Source organism: Ailuropoda melanoleuca, chromosome 6, assembly GCF_002007445.2.
Source record: "Ailuropoda melanoleuca isolate Jingjing chromosome 6, ASM200744v2, whole genome shotgun sequence".
NCBI classification, from domain to species: domain Eukaryota; kingdom Metazoa; phylum Chordata; class Mammalia; order Carnivora; family Ursidae; genus Ailuropoda; species Ailuropoda melanoleuca.
Genome location: NC_048223.1, coordinates 26928377 through 26945036, shown reverse-complemented (window position 1 = coordinate 26945036; position 16660 = coordinate 26928377). Strand labels below are relative to the sequence as shown.

General features: G+C 53.1%; 1 protein-coding gene and 1 long non-coding RNA gene across 4 annotated transcripts in view; one reads left to right on the top strand and one right to left on the bottom strand.

Annotated features, from left to right (window-relative positions):
- RARB (retinoic acid receptor beta) overlaps positions 1-16660 on the bottom strand; it is a 729907-nt gene that overhangs the window by 4692 nt on the left and 708555 nt on the right. For all 3 annotated transcript variants that reach the window (XM_034662078.1, XM_002926444.4, XM_019807169.2), the window contains one exon: positions 9902-10078. In XM_034662078.1, the coding sequence (XP_034517969.1) occupies positions 9902-10078 (177 nt within the window). The remainder of the gene's footprint in view (positions 1-9901; positions 10079-16660) is intronic.
- LOC109490730 lies at positions 3649-12365 on the top strand. The gene is made up of 3 exons (XR_002144106.2): positions 3649-3924; positions 11789-12013; positions 12311-12365. It is a non-coding gene; the product is annotated as an uncharacterized LOC109490730 (long non-coding RNA).

The following is a 16660-nucleotide window of genomic DNA, read 5'->3' as shown; positions in this document are numbered from 1 at the left end:
TGGGCTAACATTATTTAGGGAATAATGAATAGGACACAAGAAATTTTTGAGAAATATTTGTGCTAGAAGTAATTCATTTGACTCAAGTAAACATTTACTGAGTACCTACTTATGTCCTAGGCACTGTGCCAGGTGCTAGGGATAAACAGTTGTTTTTTTTTTTTTTGAAGAGCTTACAGTCTACAGAAAGAAAAAAAAGGCACTATACTATTTATTAAATGCTTAGTGTATGTCAGGTGTTCAACATGCCCTACGTTCAAGCTTTCAAACACTTCAGGAAAGTGAATGTTGTTCCTACTTCACAGATGAGGGACTGAAGCTCAGCAAGGTTCAGCCATATGCCCCATAGCACAGTTAACATGTGGCGGGGTTTGATGCCAACCAGGTTAGGCTCCCTCTTCCACGATGCCTCTGATCACGCAGTTCCCAGCTAACTCGAATACAAGGAGCAGGAGTGGGACTGCAAGGTGCTCGGGCATTCGCAAGCAGGAGAGCTCTGACAGCCAGGAGATCAAGGGCAGACTCACAGACAGGAGGCAGCATTGCAACTAAGCCCAGAAATATGGCTGGGATTTCTGTAGGTAAGAAGCCTGGGCCACGATGCCACAGTCTCCCAGTGCCACCTGGCATGCCTTGATATAAAACTCTGCTGGTCACCCTGGCCACCCCCGCCACCAGGAATTTGTCGGCGTGGTGCTCTGGGCCTGTGGGCCTCACTCAGCACAGCAAACTCCAAATGCCCTTTGCATATAGATACAGCCAATGTGGCCGGTGTTCCCTCTGCCCTCTCAGGCCTCACTGCTGGCAAGGAGCTCCGCGTCCTCACAGCACTCATCCGCCCAGAAGCACACTTCTGTACCAACCACCGTGAGGGGACTTGCTGCCAGCCAGCTGTCTACCTTTGACTCTTCCTTCTCAAAAAGCCTCAGAGCCGCAGGAAGCACAGAGAAATTTATTCCACCTGGACAGGAGTGAATAACTCAGCAGGCTGAGGGCGCTGTTTTTTCCAGATGTGCACGGCCTGTGGCTTGGAGATGGGAAACTTGGCAAACTTCACTGTAGGTGAGGGGGCATGATCTAAATCAGGACACATCCTCAAACTTAATATTCCTAGTACGTGATCGAGCGGCACAGTGAACTGGAAAACAACCGAACGTGAGTAGTTACTAAAACATTACGAACATTCCTCTTCATGGGATGGCTGGCTGTTTTTGCCACTCAGATATTTGCCCAGGGACCTCTCTGAGCCCGTCCCGCCGTTTCCTCTGGGTCCCGGATTGACCTGCTGCACTTCATCTTGGTAGCTGAGGGGCTACGAAGCCACTCCCGATGTCAGAGCAGCAAAGGAACCGAGAGGTACCTGCTTATAAACCTTATTCCCGTAAGCCCCGGGAGGTAAAGTACAGTGTCCAAGATCACCCAAGTAATGGGGCCAGGACAGAACACAGGACTCCCAGCCCCCAGCCCACATTCCCCTCAACCACCTGGACGACCAGGTGGTTGAGGGGAATATGCCTGCGTAGGGAGGTGTCCCGTGACGGGCAGAGTCGGACGCTCAGTACTGATGGGCCCAGAATCTCCAGACGCATTTCCCGTTTGAAATCAAAAGGTACCACATAAGTCTCTGCAGCTGTAGCATGCTGCGAAGACGTGAGTGCGCTAGACCTGTCCCCGCAAGAGTGAAAGAAACCAGGATTTGCTGGAAAGGAACAGAAGTCCAAGATTTAGGCATTTGCAAGCTGTCAACGGCTCACTTAGAAATCCAAGTCTGGGGGCGCCTGGGTGGTGCAGTCGTTAAGAGTCTGCCTTCAGCTCAGGGCGTGATCCTGGCGTTCTGGGATCGAGCCCCACATCAAGCTCCTCTGCTGGGAGCCTGCTTCTCCCTCTCCCATTCCCCCGCTTGTGTTCCCTCTCTCACTGCCTGTCTGTCAAATAAATAAATAAAATCTTAAAAAAAAAAAATAAATAAAGGCTGGCCTTTAAAAAAAAAAAAAAAAAGAAATCCAAGTCCACACTGGAGTGCACAAATGTCCCTTAAACGATTCTATTCTGATGGGTGCCCCTCCTCAAAAGTTGGAAAATATCTGGATTCCAATGAAGCATTTAAACTATGTTCTGTTGCCTCTCTCCCTAGAAAGTTTGAAACCAAAACCAAGTATTAATGGCTGTCCACAGGGGAAGGCACATGGCCGGAGATGGGAGAATGGTCAACGTCTTCTTTTACCGGGGGAGCCTGCGTGCCCACCCTGCCCAGGCGGGGCCCAGTGGGCAGCGGGCATCCTCCTCAAGGGTGTGGCCAGGCCTGGCTCTGGAGAGGAACCAAGGAGTTTCAGTTCATGCAAGTCAAATGCTAGTGGCAACTACCAAGTGCTTCACCAGTATTAAAGTGCCCTTTGTTTGAAATGGGGGTATTGCATCTGGACAGGGAGCACATGGGCCCCACGAGTTGGGTAAAAATAGCCCAGGCGAGGCTAACTCGCCCAAGGAGGGCCCGGCCAGACGGCACCGGCTCCGCTGATTGGCGGTCCTGACGCTCCTTGGAGGGAGAAGGATCCTCAGCCTTCCCGCCTTCAGCAAGGACAAGTGAGTATTGTCCCCACTGCCTCTGGGGTGCCTCCTGGGAGGATCTGAGCATGTGGAATCCCAGGGACAGAGACAGAGACCTGTCCCGTTCTCTCCTTGACCCTGTGACCACTCTACTCCAAGCTACCATCACCTCTTCTCTGGTGATTCCGGCCTCCACTCCTGTTCCTACAACCAGAGCTCGCTGTTCAAAATGTCCATCAGAGGGGTCCTCACCCTTGCTAAAATCCTTCCAGTGGCTTTGAGCTGTTTTAGATCCGTAACACTCAAACTTCTTTCTCCGTGGCCTCTACATATCCCCTCGCAGCTCCTCTTTTCCCCCTACTCCTTAACTTCTGGCTATATTGTTCTTTCCGAATCTCTAGCAACTCAGTGTCACAGCAAAGTGCTTGTACTTGCTGTTCCCTATGCCTTTGATGCTTTTCCCTTGATCTTCATAAGTCTTCCTACTCAGAACTCAGTTCAAATGTCACCTCCTCAGAAAGCACAGTGAACACACTTACTAAAACCCATTACTTTCTATCCTATCACCTGATGTTTTTTGAAATAGGGAATAAAATTGTTTTAAAATTCAGGTATAGCATGTGTAGTGGTTTTAAAATAAGCCCAACAAATTCTTTGCTACTACTCCATTTAAGGAGTAAAGCTTCATTCCCCTCCCCTTGAGTGTGGGCGGACCCAGTGACTTGATTCTAACGCAAAATCCAAGGGAAGCCACGAGTGTGACTCCGGAGAGTAAGTCACAGGAGGCAAGGCACCGGGGAACACGACTCTTCAACTCTCTTAAATCTCATTTTGGGGGAAGCTGGTTGACACAGGATGGAAAGGGCCACGTGGAAAGGAACTGAGCCCTCCTCCCAGCAACCAGCACTAGCTTGCCAGGCCCCCGCGAGGAGCCCCTGCGAGAAGCCCCCTGCAAGCAGCTCTTCCAGCCCGAGGCGGCTTCGGAGGATGAAGCCCCGGCCCGTGTCTTGCTTGCGAGCTTCTGAGCGACCCCGATCCAGAAGCACCCAGCTCAGTCAGTTCGTAAGCCACGGCGCCCTGGGAGAGAGTAACACTCACACTCTTTGTTTAACAGTGCTGAGTTTGCGGCAACCTGCTACATGGCAACAGATAGCGAGCCCAGCGTCCTGGCCTTGAGCTGTGCCCGCGGCTCCGGTGCTCAGCTGACCGCATTTCCCCCAAGCACACGCCCGTATAACCACCCAGATCAAGACACAAGTAGTTCCAGCTCTTCCAGGCTCCCCTGGCCCCTCCTGATCCAAACCAGCCCCTCCTCCAGATAACCCTGATTTCCACCTCGATCCCTGCAGACTAGTTTTGCCTGTTCTTGAACTCGAGGTAAGTGGAACCACACGGCACAGACGCTCTTGTGTCCGGCGGTACAACTCCGTGACATATCGGAGACGCCCCGCGGGAGTGCGGGCAGCCACGGGTCTTCTTCACGGCTGGCTAGTGTTCCAGGCCGCCCGAGGCTGCTGCCCTCTCCCCCAGGCGCCGAGGCTCTCGGAGCTTGCTGCCCCCCGCCCCCAGCCGAGCCGGCTCTTCAGCTGCCGCGCTCCCTGCCGTATCTCTAGCATCGGGGCCAGCCGAGGCCGCACAGCAGGTGGCTAATGAATATCTGCTCAATTATCAAGGACACCGAGTCCCTCACCGGCTTGCTTCCCACCTCGGAACCCTGAGGGGGCGGCCGGGGATTTCTGAGCTCGCAGGCAGAGGAGAAAAGCTCCGACCGCGCACGCATCTCAGCCCGCGCACTGACTGCATCTGGCAAGTCGCGGGCAGATCCTGATCCGACTTGACGCTCCTCCGGCGCTCGTGGGCGCGTGGGCGCGGGGAGGGGACGACAGCAACACACGCAGCCCCGCGCGGCCGTCTCCCCGGCGTGCGGAGCGCCTGTGACGCTGACTCTGTGGAACAAAACGCCGGCCCCGGGGACCTGCCGCGCGCGCCGGGAGCAGGGTGTCCTCACTGCCGCGGCGCCCAGACCAGCCCTCCAGGAGCCGCTCTTCGGACGTGTGAACAGAAATGCGTGGAATGAAGTGCAAGAATACATTTTGATTTAACCTAATATATTCAAAATATTTTTGTTTCAACATGTAATCAATATAAAAAGTCATTAAGGAGATGTTCTACATTTTTAAATAGTAAGCGTTTAAAATTATTTTACAATGACAGCACGTCAGACCAGCCCCATCGCAGGCTCTTAACATAGCTGCAGCGCGCGTGTGCGGGAGAGCATAGCTGCAGCGCGCGTGTGTGTGCACACATGTCCTTGGGACTGAAGAGCTCACAGGGACGGTCTGGGCTTACTCGTTACTGACGCTGGTGACGATCGCTAATTGAAAGGAGCGCTTACTTTGTGCCAGGTGCTGTGCGAAGTGTTCCACACGCGCTGACCGAGTCAAGGACGCCAACAGCCTTATGAGGGAGGAGCCACGCTTCTACCCGTTTCACTGAGCAGAAAACGGAGGCTCAGAGAGGTCCCATAACCTCGCCAGTGCTTACAGCGTCCACATGGCAGGGCTGGGATTTGAAGCCAGGGAGTCTGGCTCCGGAGCCCGCCCCCTTAGCCAGCACACTGACCGCCTCACAGTGACTGCACCCAGGGGTGCGAGGCTGGGCTTCGGAGAGACACGGGGCCTCCTCACGATGGCACAGCGGCGGAGGGCAACGCCGCAGCCTGGACGCGGGCTGTGGGCTCCGGGGCAGGGTCTGCTCCCTTCGGGCTGGGTCTTGTCGGTGCTGAGCCCCCGGACGCGGGGAGCACGGGTTCACGTGGGAACGGCCCTCCTCGGCTGCAGAGCCCCACGGCCCCCAGAACCCCAGGAGCCGCAAAGCATGCCGTGAAGTCACACGGGGCAGTCACGTCTGCGTCACCAGAGCAAGGTGCTGCTGCCCCTGGCGTGGGAATGTTTCGAGGGCAGCGGGGGCGCCCGCACCCGGGAAGACCCCGAGGGACCCTCAGGGAAGACCTCACAGTACTTCACGCTGGAACCCGCCCAGGTGCAACACGCCGAAGGCCGCCCAAATTCCGGAATTCCACTTTTGATCTCTAATTCATTTGCTCATCCGTTCACTCCCAAGGAGCCTTCCCAAGGTCACACAGCCAGTAAGCAGCAGCGCTGGATTCGGAACCCAGGCAAGCTGGCTTCAGAGCCCACGCGTGGAACTCCCATCAAGCCCTGGGCAAGCCAAGGGGAGCTGGGTGGGTGCGGGGGCCCGCCGGTGCCTGGGAGACAGGTCTGTGGCAAAGGTGGGAGCAGCCCAGGGCGGGCGGAAGGGCCAGACTGCAGAGTCTGGAAGGTCAAGGACTCGCCTTTCCTCCCCGCCATCAAATCCCCCAGGTCTGGCACACAGGAAGTGCCCAATAACTGTGTGTGGGGCTTCTTCCCCCAACCAGTATTTATTCATGCTGCATGGGGCAAATGAATGGTGGAAAGAGAAGGCTGACCATGGCACACCTCTAGGCAAGCTCAGTGAGTCCTCCTGACACCGAGGATGAAAATCTACTATCGATCTTGTGCCCACGTCCTCTCAGGCCCAGACCGTCCTGCTTGCCTCTGGGCATATTCACCTCACTGGTCCTCAGCCTGCCAGAGCCTCCCTGCCCCAGGGCCTTTGAACTATACTCCCCAGGTCGCCCTCCCTTGCACCCCTACTGTCTTTTACTGTTCCAGCTCTTTCTGTCCTTTCATTCAGGTCTCTTCAAAGGTCACCTGCTTCCCTAAACCCACTACAGAAACCAACCCATGCCCACTTCAGTCACACTCCTGGACCTGATCCTGCCCCTGTTTTTCTTTGTGGCCCGTAAGCCCCTGCCTATTCATCTGCTTATTAACCATCTATCTCCAGTTGAAGGGCAGCTACTGAGGGAAGCCATTGTTGTCTGTCTTGTTCACTGCTGTGTCGTGAGAGCCTCGAACAGTGCCTGGCACACAGTGGGTCCTCAGTGAATGCTTGTAAAAGGGAGAGTGGAGAGGGAAGGAGTTCAGCAGGGAGGACCAGGGGAGAGCAAAGAGAGGGTCACACAGCCCCAAGAGTTGCTTTTTATGATTTTTAAGTTGAGAGAGACTTGATCCTAATTACCCGCAGAGAAGAGGCAGCTGAGGGGCAGGAGGAGAAGAAACAGGATGGGGAAGATAAAGGAGGGTAAGCAAGAAGGAGCACGTGAGAGCACAGGTGAGGGGACTACTCTCGGGGGCTCCCTTTCTTGTCCTAACCACAGCTCTAGGGTGAGGGACGGAAGGTAAACTATTCACGATGGTTTTGAAGATTTGGCCCCTCTTAAGAAAGATCTTTTGGCTACGTGACCCCTGTGGGAAAGTGTGAAGCTCGGAGCCGGGTCCCGGTCCTGAGGGAAACCTGGCTGTGGACTCCACACCAAAGGGTCCCCAACCAGGCAGACGTTGGGGCCGGAAATCCCTCTGGAGGGTGGTGTGGCAGGGAGCACGGGCGAAGGACATGCTTTCCCCGTGGACCTGCTTCTTGAGGGCTTCTTCATTATAAACCGTCTCATGTCCTGTGCTGCCCGTGACTTGTCACCACAGTGCCAGCCCCAGCAGGCAGCCGTGCACTCGGGAACAAAGGCCTGTCTCCGCCCACACACAACACGACGGGTTTGGTGGCTGTGAATGCGTGGGGCTGGGCCAGAGCTGCCGAGCCTTGGGACAACTGCAACTTTCCCATCTAGGGGCTGACAACAACTTCAGCCCGTGTCTGTCTGTCCTTCGGACCTGTCTGTCTCACTCTATCCATACATCAATGGCTTCAATAAGAAGATTCTTCTAAACGCCTCAGCCAGTTGATATTCTCATCCAAAAGATGCTCTTTGAAGTTGTGCATTTTTCAGGCTCTTGTGATTAATTCCCTTTGCTACAAATTCTTGGAAATGAGCTCTTATCTGGGGCCAAATAAGTACTCCTTCTGCTTCGTCTCATCTGACTGGAGGTCTCTGCCCTTCCCCGAGTAGAGTTTTTTCCTCCTGTGCCTACTGCATCCCAACCCCAGCCCCTCAAGCCTGTGAAGCCAGGAAACAGTGGTTGGAAGAGTTTCCTGACTCCTGTCACGCGGTCTGGAATTGTCCCCGTGTGCTTATGATAGCTTTGTCCCTGATCTTGACACCACTGAGCATCTGCTACACCTTCCATGCTTACACCCGCGACTGTATTTAAGCCCATTTAGAGAATTACTTGTTAATGCCTTATTGATTTGTATTCCTGTTGGACAGATAGGTAAACTGAGACTGGGAGAGGTTAAACAACTTGACCAAGGTCACAGAAACTGGTTCCTGTTCTACTCAGTTCCACCAAGGGGCTAAGGGCTGATTCTTGGATCCATGGAGAAACCAGAGGAGTGCTTGGGTTTTACTGTAAACATGGGATCTAAGCACCCTGACGATGAAAGCATGGGGTGTTGTGGAAACAAGACACTTCCCTGGAGGGTCTCAAAGCCTCCTTCTCATTCCGTCTTTCCCAAAGGGCTGGAGTTGAAGGAACCCTGCACTGTCACCACTTGGCAGCCAGACAAGAGGAAGACTAAGAAACAGGCAAAGAGCCAAAGTCAGAGCCCAAATGTCAGGAAGGCTCTAGGCCCTGCTGGGTGGCCGCATGATGAGGGAGTCCGAATTCCCCCACTTGGCCTAGTGCAGACACTGACCGGCTGGTGCCATCTCACAGCTCCCTCAGCCACTCTAGGCCTCTGGGCACCTCTCACCACCTGTTGGTAACTCCAGTCTCTACTCGTATCTTGGGGGTATCTTGAGGCTTACGTGAAATTCACCTGAGTGCTACACTTGAAGCACTTGTGAGGAAAGGATACAAAAGCCCAGGCTTTGTTGTTAATTATTCTAGTAGCTCATGTTAACATCATTATTGATTTGTTTAGGCGGCCTCTATTAATCCCTGGTGGCCTGGCTGGTTCTCTGCCCAGGGCCCACCTAACACCGCCCCTGTTTATGCTTCCACTCCTCTCATGGCTTTTGGAATTGGAAGATGTGGGTCTTAGGCTTTGGCTCCAGCATTCACCTGACCTGGGTGACTCACCCAGTCTCCAGCTCCTCATCTGTAAAATGGGCTGAATCTCCATCCCCAGCCAGTTCACTGAATTGTGTAAGGCTCTAATGAGCTGAGGTCTGCAGATCCTATAGGGTGTGGGTAGGTGACAGGTGAATGCTGCTTCGAGGTTTCATTTTTCTAAATGTCCCTGGGTTCATCCCAGACCCTATGATTTAATCAGATGAAAAAAATACCATATATACTCACAGGATCCCTGGTACTTGTAGGTTACTGAGTAACCATTACTCCTCCTCCTAAGACCCAACCAGCGAGGAGAAAGACCCATAAACATTCAAGCTCCCTGCATAACTGCCTCATACGGGGTCCTCCCGAGCAGGACTGTGTATTTAATTACAGTGAGTAACTATATTTGCTTTGCAGAATTGTTTATACCCAAAGCTATGAAAGATATAATAAAAAGAAAAATTATGCTTTTAAAGCACCTCAAAAGCTAATTTTACTTTCTCTATTTTCTGATGCATCCCTGGGGGCCAGCTTCCCCTCCCGCTTCCTCCAAAGGCCCATCAGGATATACTAACCCCCAGCCCGAGGCAGGGTACATCCCTGTCACCTCTAATGGGAGCTGCTTCCCCACCCAAGGAAACCAACCCAGCCAGAATTAATCATACCATCCCTGAAGCCCCCACCAGGGAGAGGGAGGGAAGGCATCTGGCCAGTAGACCTGCAGAGGACAAGGTGTGACAATGTCCTTACCCTCTCTAGGGCCCTAGAAGCCACAGTATGAGAACAGAGGAGAGGAGAGAGGCACCAGGGATCCATTCCCTTTGCACAGATGGGGACACTGAGGTCTATGAAAGGAAGTGATTTTCCCGAGGCCACTGACAAAGGTGGTGTAAGATGGTGGTATAAGAGGGCAGAACCAGGGCACCACAAGCTGCCTCCAGTGAGTTTAGCTTGGAGAAGCCTGTTAGCCTTTCAAAGATTTTCAGGACTGGCCCACGTAAGGGGCTTTGGGGGAGCAAGTAACCTGTGACCGAGACAGGCTGGGTCCTTCCCAAAGGTCATGCAGTGGGGGTTCCCACAACAGGTCGAGCAGGGAAGAGGTTCTGCCCAACTCCAGGGGGGTTTCTGAGCCTCTGCCAGTGGAACCGAGATTCAGGCAGGGAAGGTGGGGTTCAGGGTGCAATGGAAGTGGCAGGAGGAGGGGCTGGGGAGACCAAAGCCTCTGGAGGTCTTCAAAGCATCTCAGTCCCCTCCCCTGCCCACCCAACCCCCGACTAAGAGTTCAGAAGAGCACATACCAGAATGTCCAGGCAGGCAGCCTTCAGCAGGGTGATTTGGTCTGCAATGGTCAAGCCGGTGAAGCCTGGCAGACGTTTAGCAAACTCCACAATCTTAATAATGCACTTGGTGGCCAGTTCACTGAATTTGTCCCAGAGGCCCAGGTCCAGTCGGACTCGATGGTCAGCACTGGAATTCTAAGAGGGAGAGAAAACACCGTCAGGGGTAGTTTCTGGAAAGCGCAACAGAAGACAAGGAACTTGGTGCATTTTCTATGAATGTACTAATACTTCAGTTTTGACCAGGGAGCTTTCTGTTGGGGTGGCTGGGTGTTTAGCTTGGATTCTTTTAAAAATGCTCAGTATCATATCCCTGAACCACTGGTCATCAAGTAGCAGATAAAGGGGGTTTCTCTTTGTGTGATTATTCCAGCTAATACGTGAAGGCATGATGGGATAAGGAGTCGCCATTTTAGAACCCTGATGAATTAATGGCTGTAGGCACTAACCATCAGTGGTTGCTAAAATCTTAAAAAAGGCAATGTCATGGAATCACACACCCCCACCTATGGAGTGGTCAAAGCAGAATGAGAGTGGGCCTCTAGACGGAACTGCAGGAAATCCAGGAGAGAGAGGAACCTGGTAAGCTACACCACGGGGGATGCAACCTCACCATCCAGAATGCTAGAGCCTCCATCAAGCCAATGAATTGGTCTCTTCAACAAACGCATTGCAAGGGGATAACAAGAAATGTAAAGAGAAACCTACAGACTAAAAGTAACTCAACCTAGATGCTTATTAACCTATAAATGGAGAAATCCCTGGTGCACCCCCTCCCCCAGTGGAATGCTGGCCAAGAGTAACAGCAAAGGAAACGCCTACACAGGGCACAACACGGATGAGCCTCAGAGGCATCAGGCCAAGTGAAAGGCGCCAGACACAAGAGCCTGCACACAGAAGGAGCCCATTTATAGGACACTCTGAAAATAGCAAAACTATAGGGAGAGAGAGCAGATCAGTGGCGTCCAGGGGTGAGGTAGGGACAGCGGCACAGGAAGGGACTAAAAAAATTAAAAAAAAAAAAAATTAGGAGACTTACAATTAAAGGTGCAGACCTTAACTGAATTCTGATTCAAATAAACTAAAGAAACTGACACACGTGAGAGAAGTGGGAATGTGCGCTATTAAGGCGTCTGAGACGCTAATTTTCTGTAATGAAAAAACACTGGTGTTTTCAGTGTTGGCGGAAGTTCATTGAAAACATCAACATATTTACAGGCCAAATAACATGCTTTTAATTTACTTCCAAAAAACATATGATGGCGAGAGAGTGGGACGGTGGCGGGAGGAGGCATCAAAACCTGCTGGGGAGCCATCTGGGCGTCCGCTAGTCTAGTCTCTCTGCTTCCACATTACAGTCGCAATTGTTCATAATAAAGACAAAAGGTAAGAAAGGGACAGTGTGAATGAAAACAAAAGGTTACAAAGACGACAACAAAGTACGTAGTCTCTAGGCGATCTCAGTGCTGTGACGGCCGCACTCACACTTCCCGGGCGCCCCTGGTCCCAGCGGCTGGCGGCCCCGCGACGCGTGCAGCGCGAAGACGCAGCGTGACGACGTCACCCGTTGTGGGTATAACACAGCTGGGCCGGCAGGGAAGGCCCCGCCCTCTCACCCCTCAGCGGCTTTAATCCTGCACTCCGAGGCCCAGGTTCCTGCAGGAGCCCTTAGCTTCTGGGAGCCACAGAACACACCAGGGGGGCCCTTCTTCGGCACCCGTGTCGTTAGCAGATCTCAGTACACCTGCGACCAGGACCTACTGGCCGGGTCCCCCCATCCATCTGCGTACTCCTTCATTCATTCACTTATTTGCCTGCCTCTCTCCTCCCTCCCTCTGTTCCGTTAAGGTTTCCTGACCCATCTGCTCGCAGGCAGGGATGGGGGTATGACAGCTGAGCACACCACACACGTTTCCAGCCCTGGCGAGCTGACAGCCTGGCAGGGAAAGCGCCTGCTGCTCTCTGGGACTGGCCACGGCTCCCCGCTCCAGACGTCACCCAACTGCACCCAGCAAAGAAGGGGCTAGCTGTTCTCAGCTTCATCCTAGGACGTGGAAAGCCCATCTCAGAGAGGTGAGCTAACTTGCCACTGAGGGGCTGGAGGTGGGTCCCAGGTCTACCTGATCCCCAGCGGACAGACATGCCCTCCAGTAGGCGATGCCTCAGTCTCCCCATTTTAAAGAGAGATTTGTGCCACCCACCCTCTAAGGCTGCGGGGGAGAGTAAGTGGGATCCCAGGGTACAAATGGTGCCTGGTGTGTTCTGGGGGTTTGGTCAGCGTTGGATCCCTTTCCTCAGCACCCCTACCTGCCCACGGCACTGCCAGAGGGTTCAGACAACAGCAGGGGCCATCTTCTCCTCTGTCCTCAGGAGCAGAGGGAGCACGGCCAGCAAAGTCCCCATACGGGTCCTCACTCCACGGCCCATTACAAGCCTCAACCTACCTTTCCTCATTTAATCAGGAGGGAGGATGCTCACAGTATACACAGGAAATAGTACACCACTAAGAACTTCCCAGATATTACTGAAGGTCTCAGCTTTCGGCGAGGACTATACTACAACATACACAAGAGAGTGGTTTTTGTGGGGGCTTTTGTTTTCTTTTTCTTTTTTCTCTAATCTCCAGAGCAGAATCTCTGGTGTGACTGCAGTTGAATGACTATTGTGTTTTCTTGCCTTTTTGCCATCCTTCTCTTCTGCCTCTGGAGTCCTTTGGAGGGTTGCTCCTCCCTCCTTCCGAGCCCTTGGGGTTTGGGGGGGCGCTGCCTAACTCCCTTAAATGCAGGGAGGGCACCTGAGTGATGGAAAGAGAGAGGAACAGTGGTTCTGTCCTGAAGATACTGAAATGCTGGATCCAGCCATGCCTGAGCCACACCGTGACTTTTTGGAAAAAATCTAAGTTGATTTGAGTTTGGGCTTCTATCACCTGTAAATGGAAGAATTCGGACTGATGAACAGTTACAGCTGAGAGAGTTTAGGTCTGACAATGTCACATCCTCTCTCCAAAGAACTGTTAAGAGTTAGAGAAGAGGTCCCACCTACACCACCACCATCCTGGTCTGAGCCACCTCACTCCTCATTCCACTCCGGCCACCTTACAGTCTGTTCTTATCAAAGGAATAAAGGGATCCCTTTAAACAAAAGTCAAAGCAAGTCACTGTACTACTCAGAACTGCCAGTGATTTCTCATCTCAGACCAAAAGCCACAGTCCTTTCACTGGCCTGCGAGGCCCTCCCAGATCCAGCCCCTGCTCTCTGACTCCCTGGCTTCCCACTCGCCCCCAGCTCACTCCATCTCAGCCTCATGGGTCCCTTGCTATCCCTGAACAAGTGGGTATGCACCTGCCTCTGGGCCTTTGCACTGGCTGTTCCGTCCACCTGGGTTCCTGTTCCCCCAGCTACCCACATGATGCACTCCCTCATTCCTTCATGTCTTTGATCAAATGTCATCTACTCTTTGTTTTACAGGCCATCTTTTACAGTACTTGTCCCCTAACACACTATTGTTTCCTTATTTATACGGGGCCTTCTTGTCTCATTCTCCCCTGCTGTCTCCTCAGTGTCTAGAACAGTGCCTGGTCCACGGCAGGCAGGGGCTCAATAAATATTTGTTCAATGAATTGATGACGAATGACGTTCCCCCAAGTCCTTGCTTGTTCCAGTGTCTCAGGACGAAGGCCATTCTGGGGATGAGGTGCTCCTGCTGTGGTCTAGGCCTGCTCAGGAGGCCTCTGCAGCCCTTGGAGGCAGGCAGCGTGGAACTACCCAGTGAAAGGCGAGGCTCCCTGGGCCTGGCGGGAGGCCTCTGATAAATGTAAACAGTTCAGGGAAGGGAACTGTGCAACCCAGACACGTATCTTTAGTTTCTCTCCTCAGTGAAAATCAGCCCGGAGAAGGCATAAAACTAGCTTTCGTTTTGAATGCTGGGGAGGAAAGCGGGAAAGGAAAGTCTACGTAAGGGCTGCCACAGAAGGCCTTCAAAAGGTGGGTGCCGCCGTGCCTTCCACAGCACCCTCCGCAGAAGGCGGGCACGCATCCTCCAGATTTATTCTATTCCTTCCTCAAGGACCTTGGGAATACAGTACACTCGGGGGAACAGAAGATCAAGATGTGCGGCCATTCGGGCTGTAATTAAATTTAATAGGCAGTTTATCCAGTGTGTAGGAAGATGACACGGAAGAGAGGGACAGAGAGGCGAGCTTACGGTGGGAAATCATTTTACAATGGAGTATCCATCTGGAAAAAAAGACAATGGCCCGACCCAGCGAGTGTGAACGAGACCTCCATCAGCATCGTATGAGCTTACTTCATCACACACTGGGCTGCGGGAGGGAAGCCTGTCGTACCTTCTATTAAAAATAATGCACAGCCGTCTTAATGGCATGTAAATCTAACTCACTATTATGCAAACCGAAGGGAAGAGGCAGTTAATAAAACACAAAATAACCTGGTGTTTTATTATACTGGGTGCTCGATTCATAGGCATGAGGTTGAAAATGGCTTATATATTATCTGCCAGCTGCAGCAAACGGAGAGCTCTGCTCGTTTGGGTCTGGAATGAAGGCGGTTACGGGGCGCACTGAGGGAAGTGTGGGAGTTCGGCAGCACTTCTGAAACTGGGGGAGGAGGAGAGTGAGAGACTGGGGTCAGGGGGCGGGGAGGCCCTGGCGGGGCGCTGAGGAGCAGCCCCCACAGGGGAGGGGAGCCCCTCTCCAGGCAGGCGCCCCGCTCTGCCTTCCCACAGTACTGCAAGAATGGGGGCCCTGTGGAGGGGGCCACCCCGGGGCCATCTTTTGCAGCAGCACAGCCCAACCCCACTAAGAAATCCAATTATATGGCCATTTTTGTGATGCAAAGGGGATCCCTTTTCTGACTGCTGTTACTTCTAGAACAAGACCCATAAATGGAGACGGAATGATGAGTGACTCTGAAGTTCCTGTTTGTGGCAGCCACTGGATACTATGGTGGTTGATACAGGGATGCCTGTGGCTCCCTTTCAGTAACGAGGAAATGCAAACTCTTCCCAAAAATAGTTAAGCTTCCCAGGGAATGCTGGGCGCATCTGCGGGGTGCCTTCTTCCCTTGACCACCTGGACAGGCTGATGCCCTTTCGAGTTGTGTTTGCAGCCGGCTCTTGTCATCACATTCCATGTCTCCGTGGCACATATGTCTTGGGCCACAACCCCCAGGGGCAGGCCCCCTTTTGAGGGCTTCACAATCAGCTCCCTCTAATCCTCACGGCACCCTCCGTCGGTAGGGGCTGCTCTCGCCCCATCTGCCTGGGGTGGAGGCTGAGGCCCAGAGAGGTTAAGTCACTTGTGCAAGACGCTCAGCCGTTGGGTGGAGGGCACAGGATTCACATCAGGCAATGTGGCGGCAGTGTCCGCGCTCCGCGCCATTACACCCGGTCACCCACCCTCTCGCTCCTGGGTCATCTTTTTCTGCTTCCTCCTGAACTTTCTGTCTTCTAGAGCCTGTGATTGCATTTGTGATCTCCCTCCTGGCTGGCAATGCTGGATGCTTCCAGGAGGTGGCTAAAAGATCCCCAGCATTATTACGAAGAGAACATTATGTGCCAGGCCAGCATCTCTCTGTGGTCAACAGACACGTATCTAGGCACTAGATAACATGGTCTTAGGAATGTACAAGCTGGGGTCCGTCCACCAGTCGGAGGAGGGAGGCATGGGCGCTCCCAGCACACTTTCAGCATTCTCTGCAGAACCCGAGGCACCCAGCAGGTGGGGAAGGGCAGCCAGGTAGCCATCCTGCAACTATGGTTGGAACGACAGGCACTGTCTTCAAGGCATGGAGCAGCCCATGGGTGGAGAGAGCTCAGAGGAATGGGCCATGGGCAATGGGAAGGGGGAAGTAACAAGCGTCTCGAAGGACCTCCCCAAGAGTTTCCAGGAAGTCTGGCTAGAAGCAAGCACAATATCCCTGAAGGTAATGTTTTAGGGGTGCTCCTGTACCCCCATTGCCTCAGATTCTGGGACCAACACGTGAGACTGGAAGGGTCCCTCTGAACAGCTGCAGCCCCTTCATGGCTGGTGATCTCAGAGATTCAGGAACGCTGGCAGAGTGCAGGGGTACAGCCTTTGGAATTTACCAGCTGCAGGGTGTAATCAGTCTTCCAGAGGATGTCTAGGAGATGGTAGATTTTGGGGTGGTCTCAGCTGCTCTGAAAGGCCACCAATGGCTTCTGGAACTCCAGGGGCACGTCTAAGAATGAAGCAAAGCTCTGCCCTGCTTACCTGCCAAAGCCTCTGGCCAGGCACAGAGCAGCCGGGGCTCACCCTCTTGGCACCACCTCTCCTGTCTAGAAACCTCACTTGGCTCTCTGTGGCTACTGTTCACATACCTATCCCAGCTCACAAAGTCCCTGCCAGCTAGCCCTGACCTGTCTCCTTGGGCTCTTTGTCCAGTCCCTCTTCTGCCAAACTCCATGGCATGCTCATGCTATTCCCTTGACCGAAAGTGTCTTTTCCTTTTTCCACCACCCAATAAGACCCGGGGAACGTAGCACAGTGCCTAGAGGGCATTTTTCACTAAAAGCCAAAGACTTGTGATGTGTACTGCCAGAGGCTCCTCTAAAAGCTCACATAACATGTGACAACATTTAATTTTCAGCCAGACTTCACGAAAGGGCTGCAAGCACGGAAGGGTAAATGTCTGTGCTTGCCAATTCCGTGCTCATGCGGTGTTATGGGTTGAACCATGTAC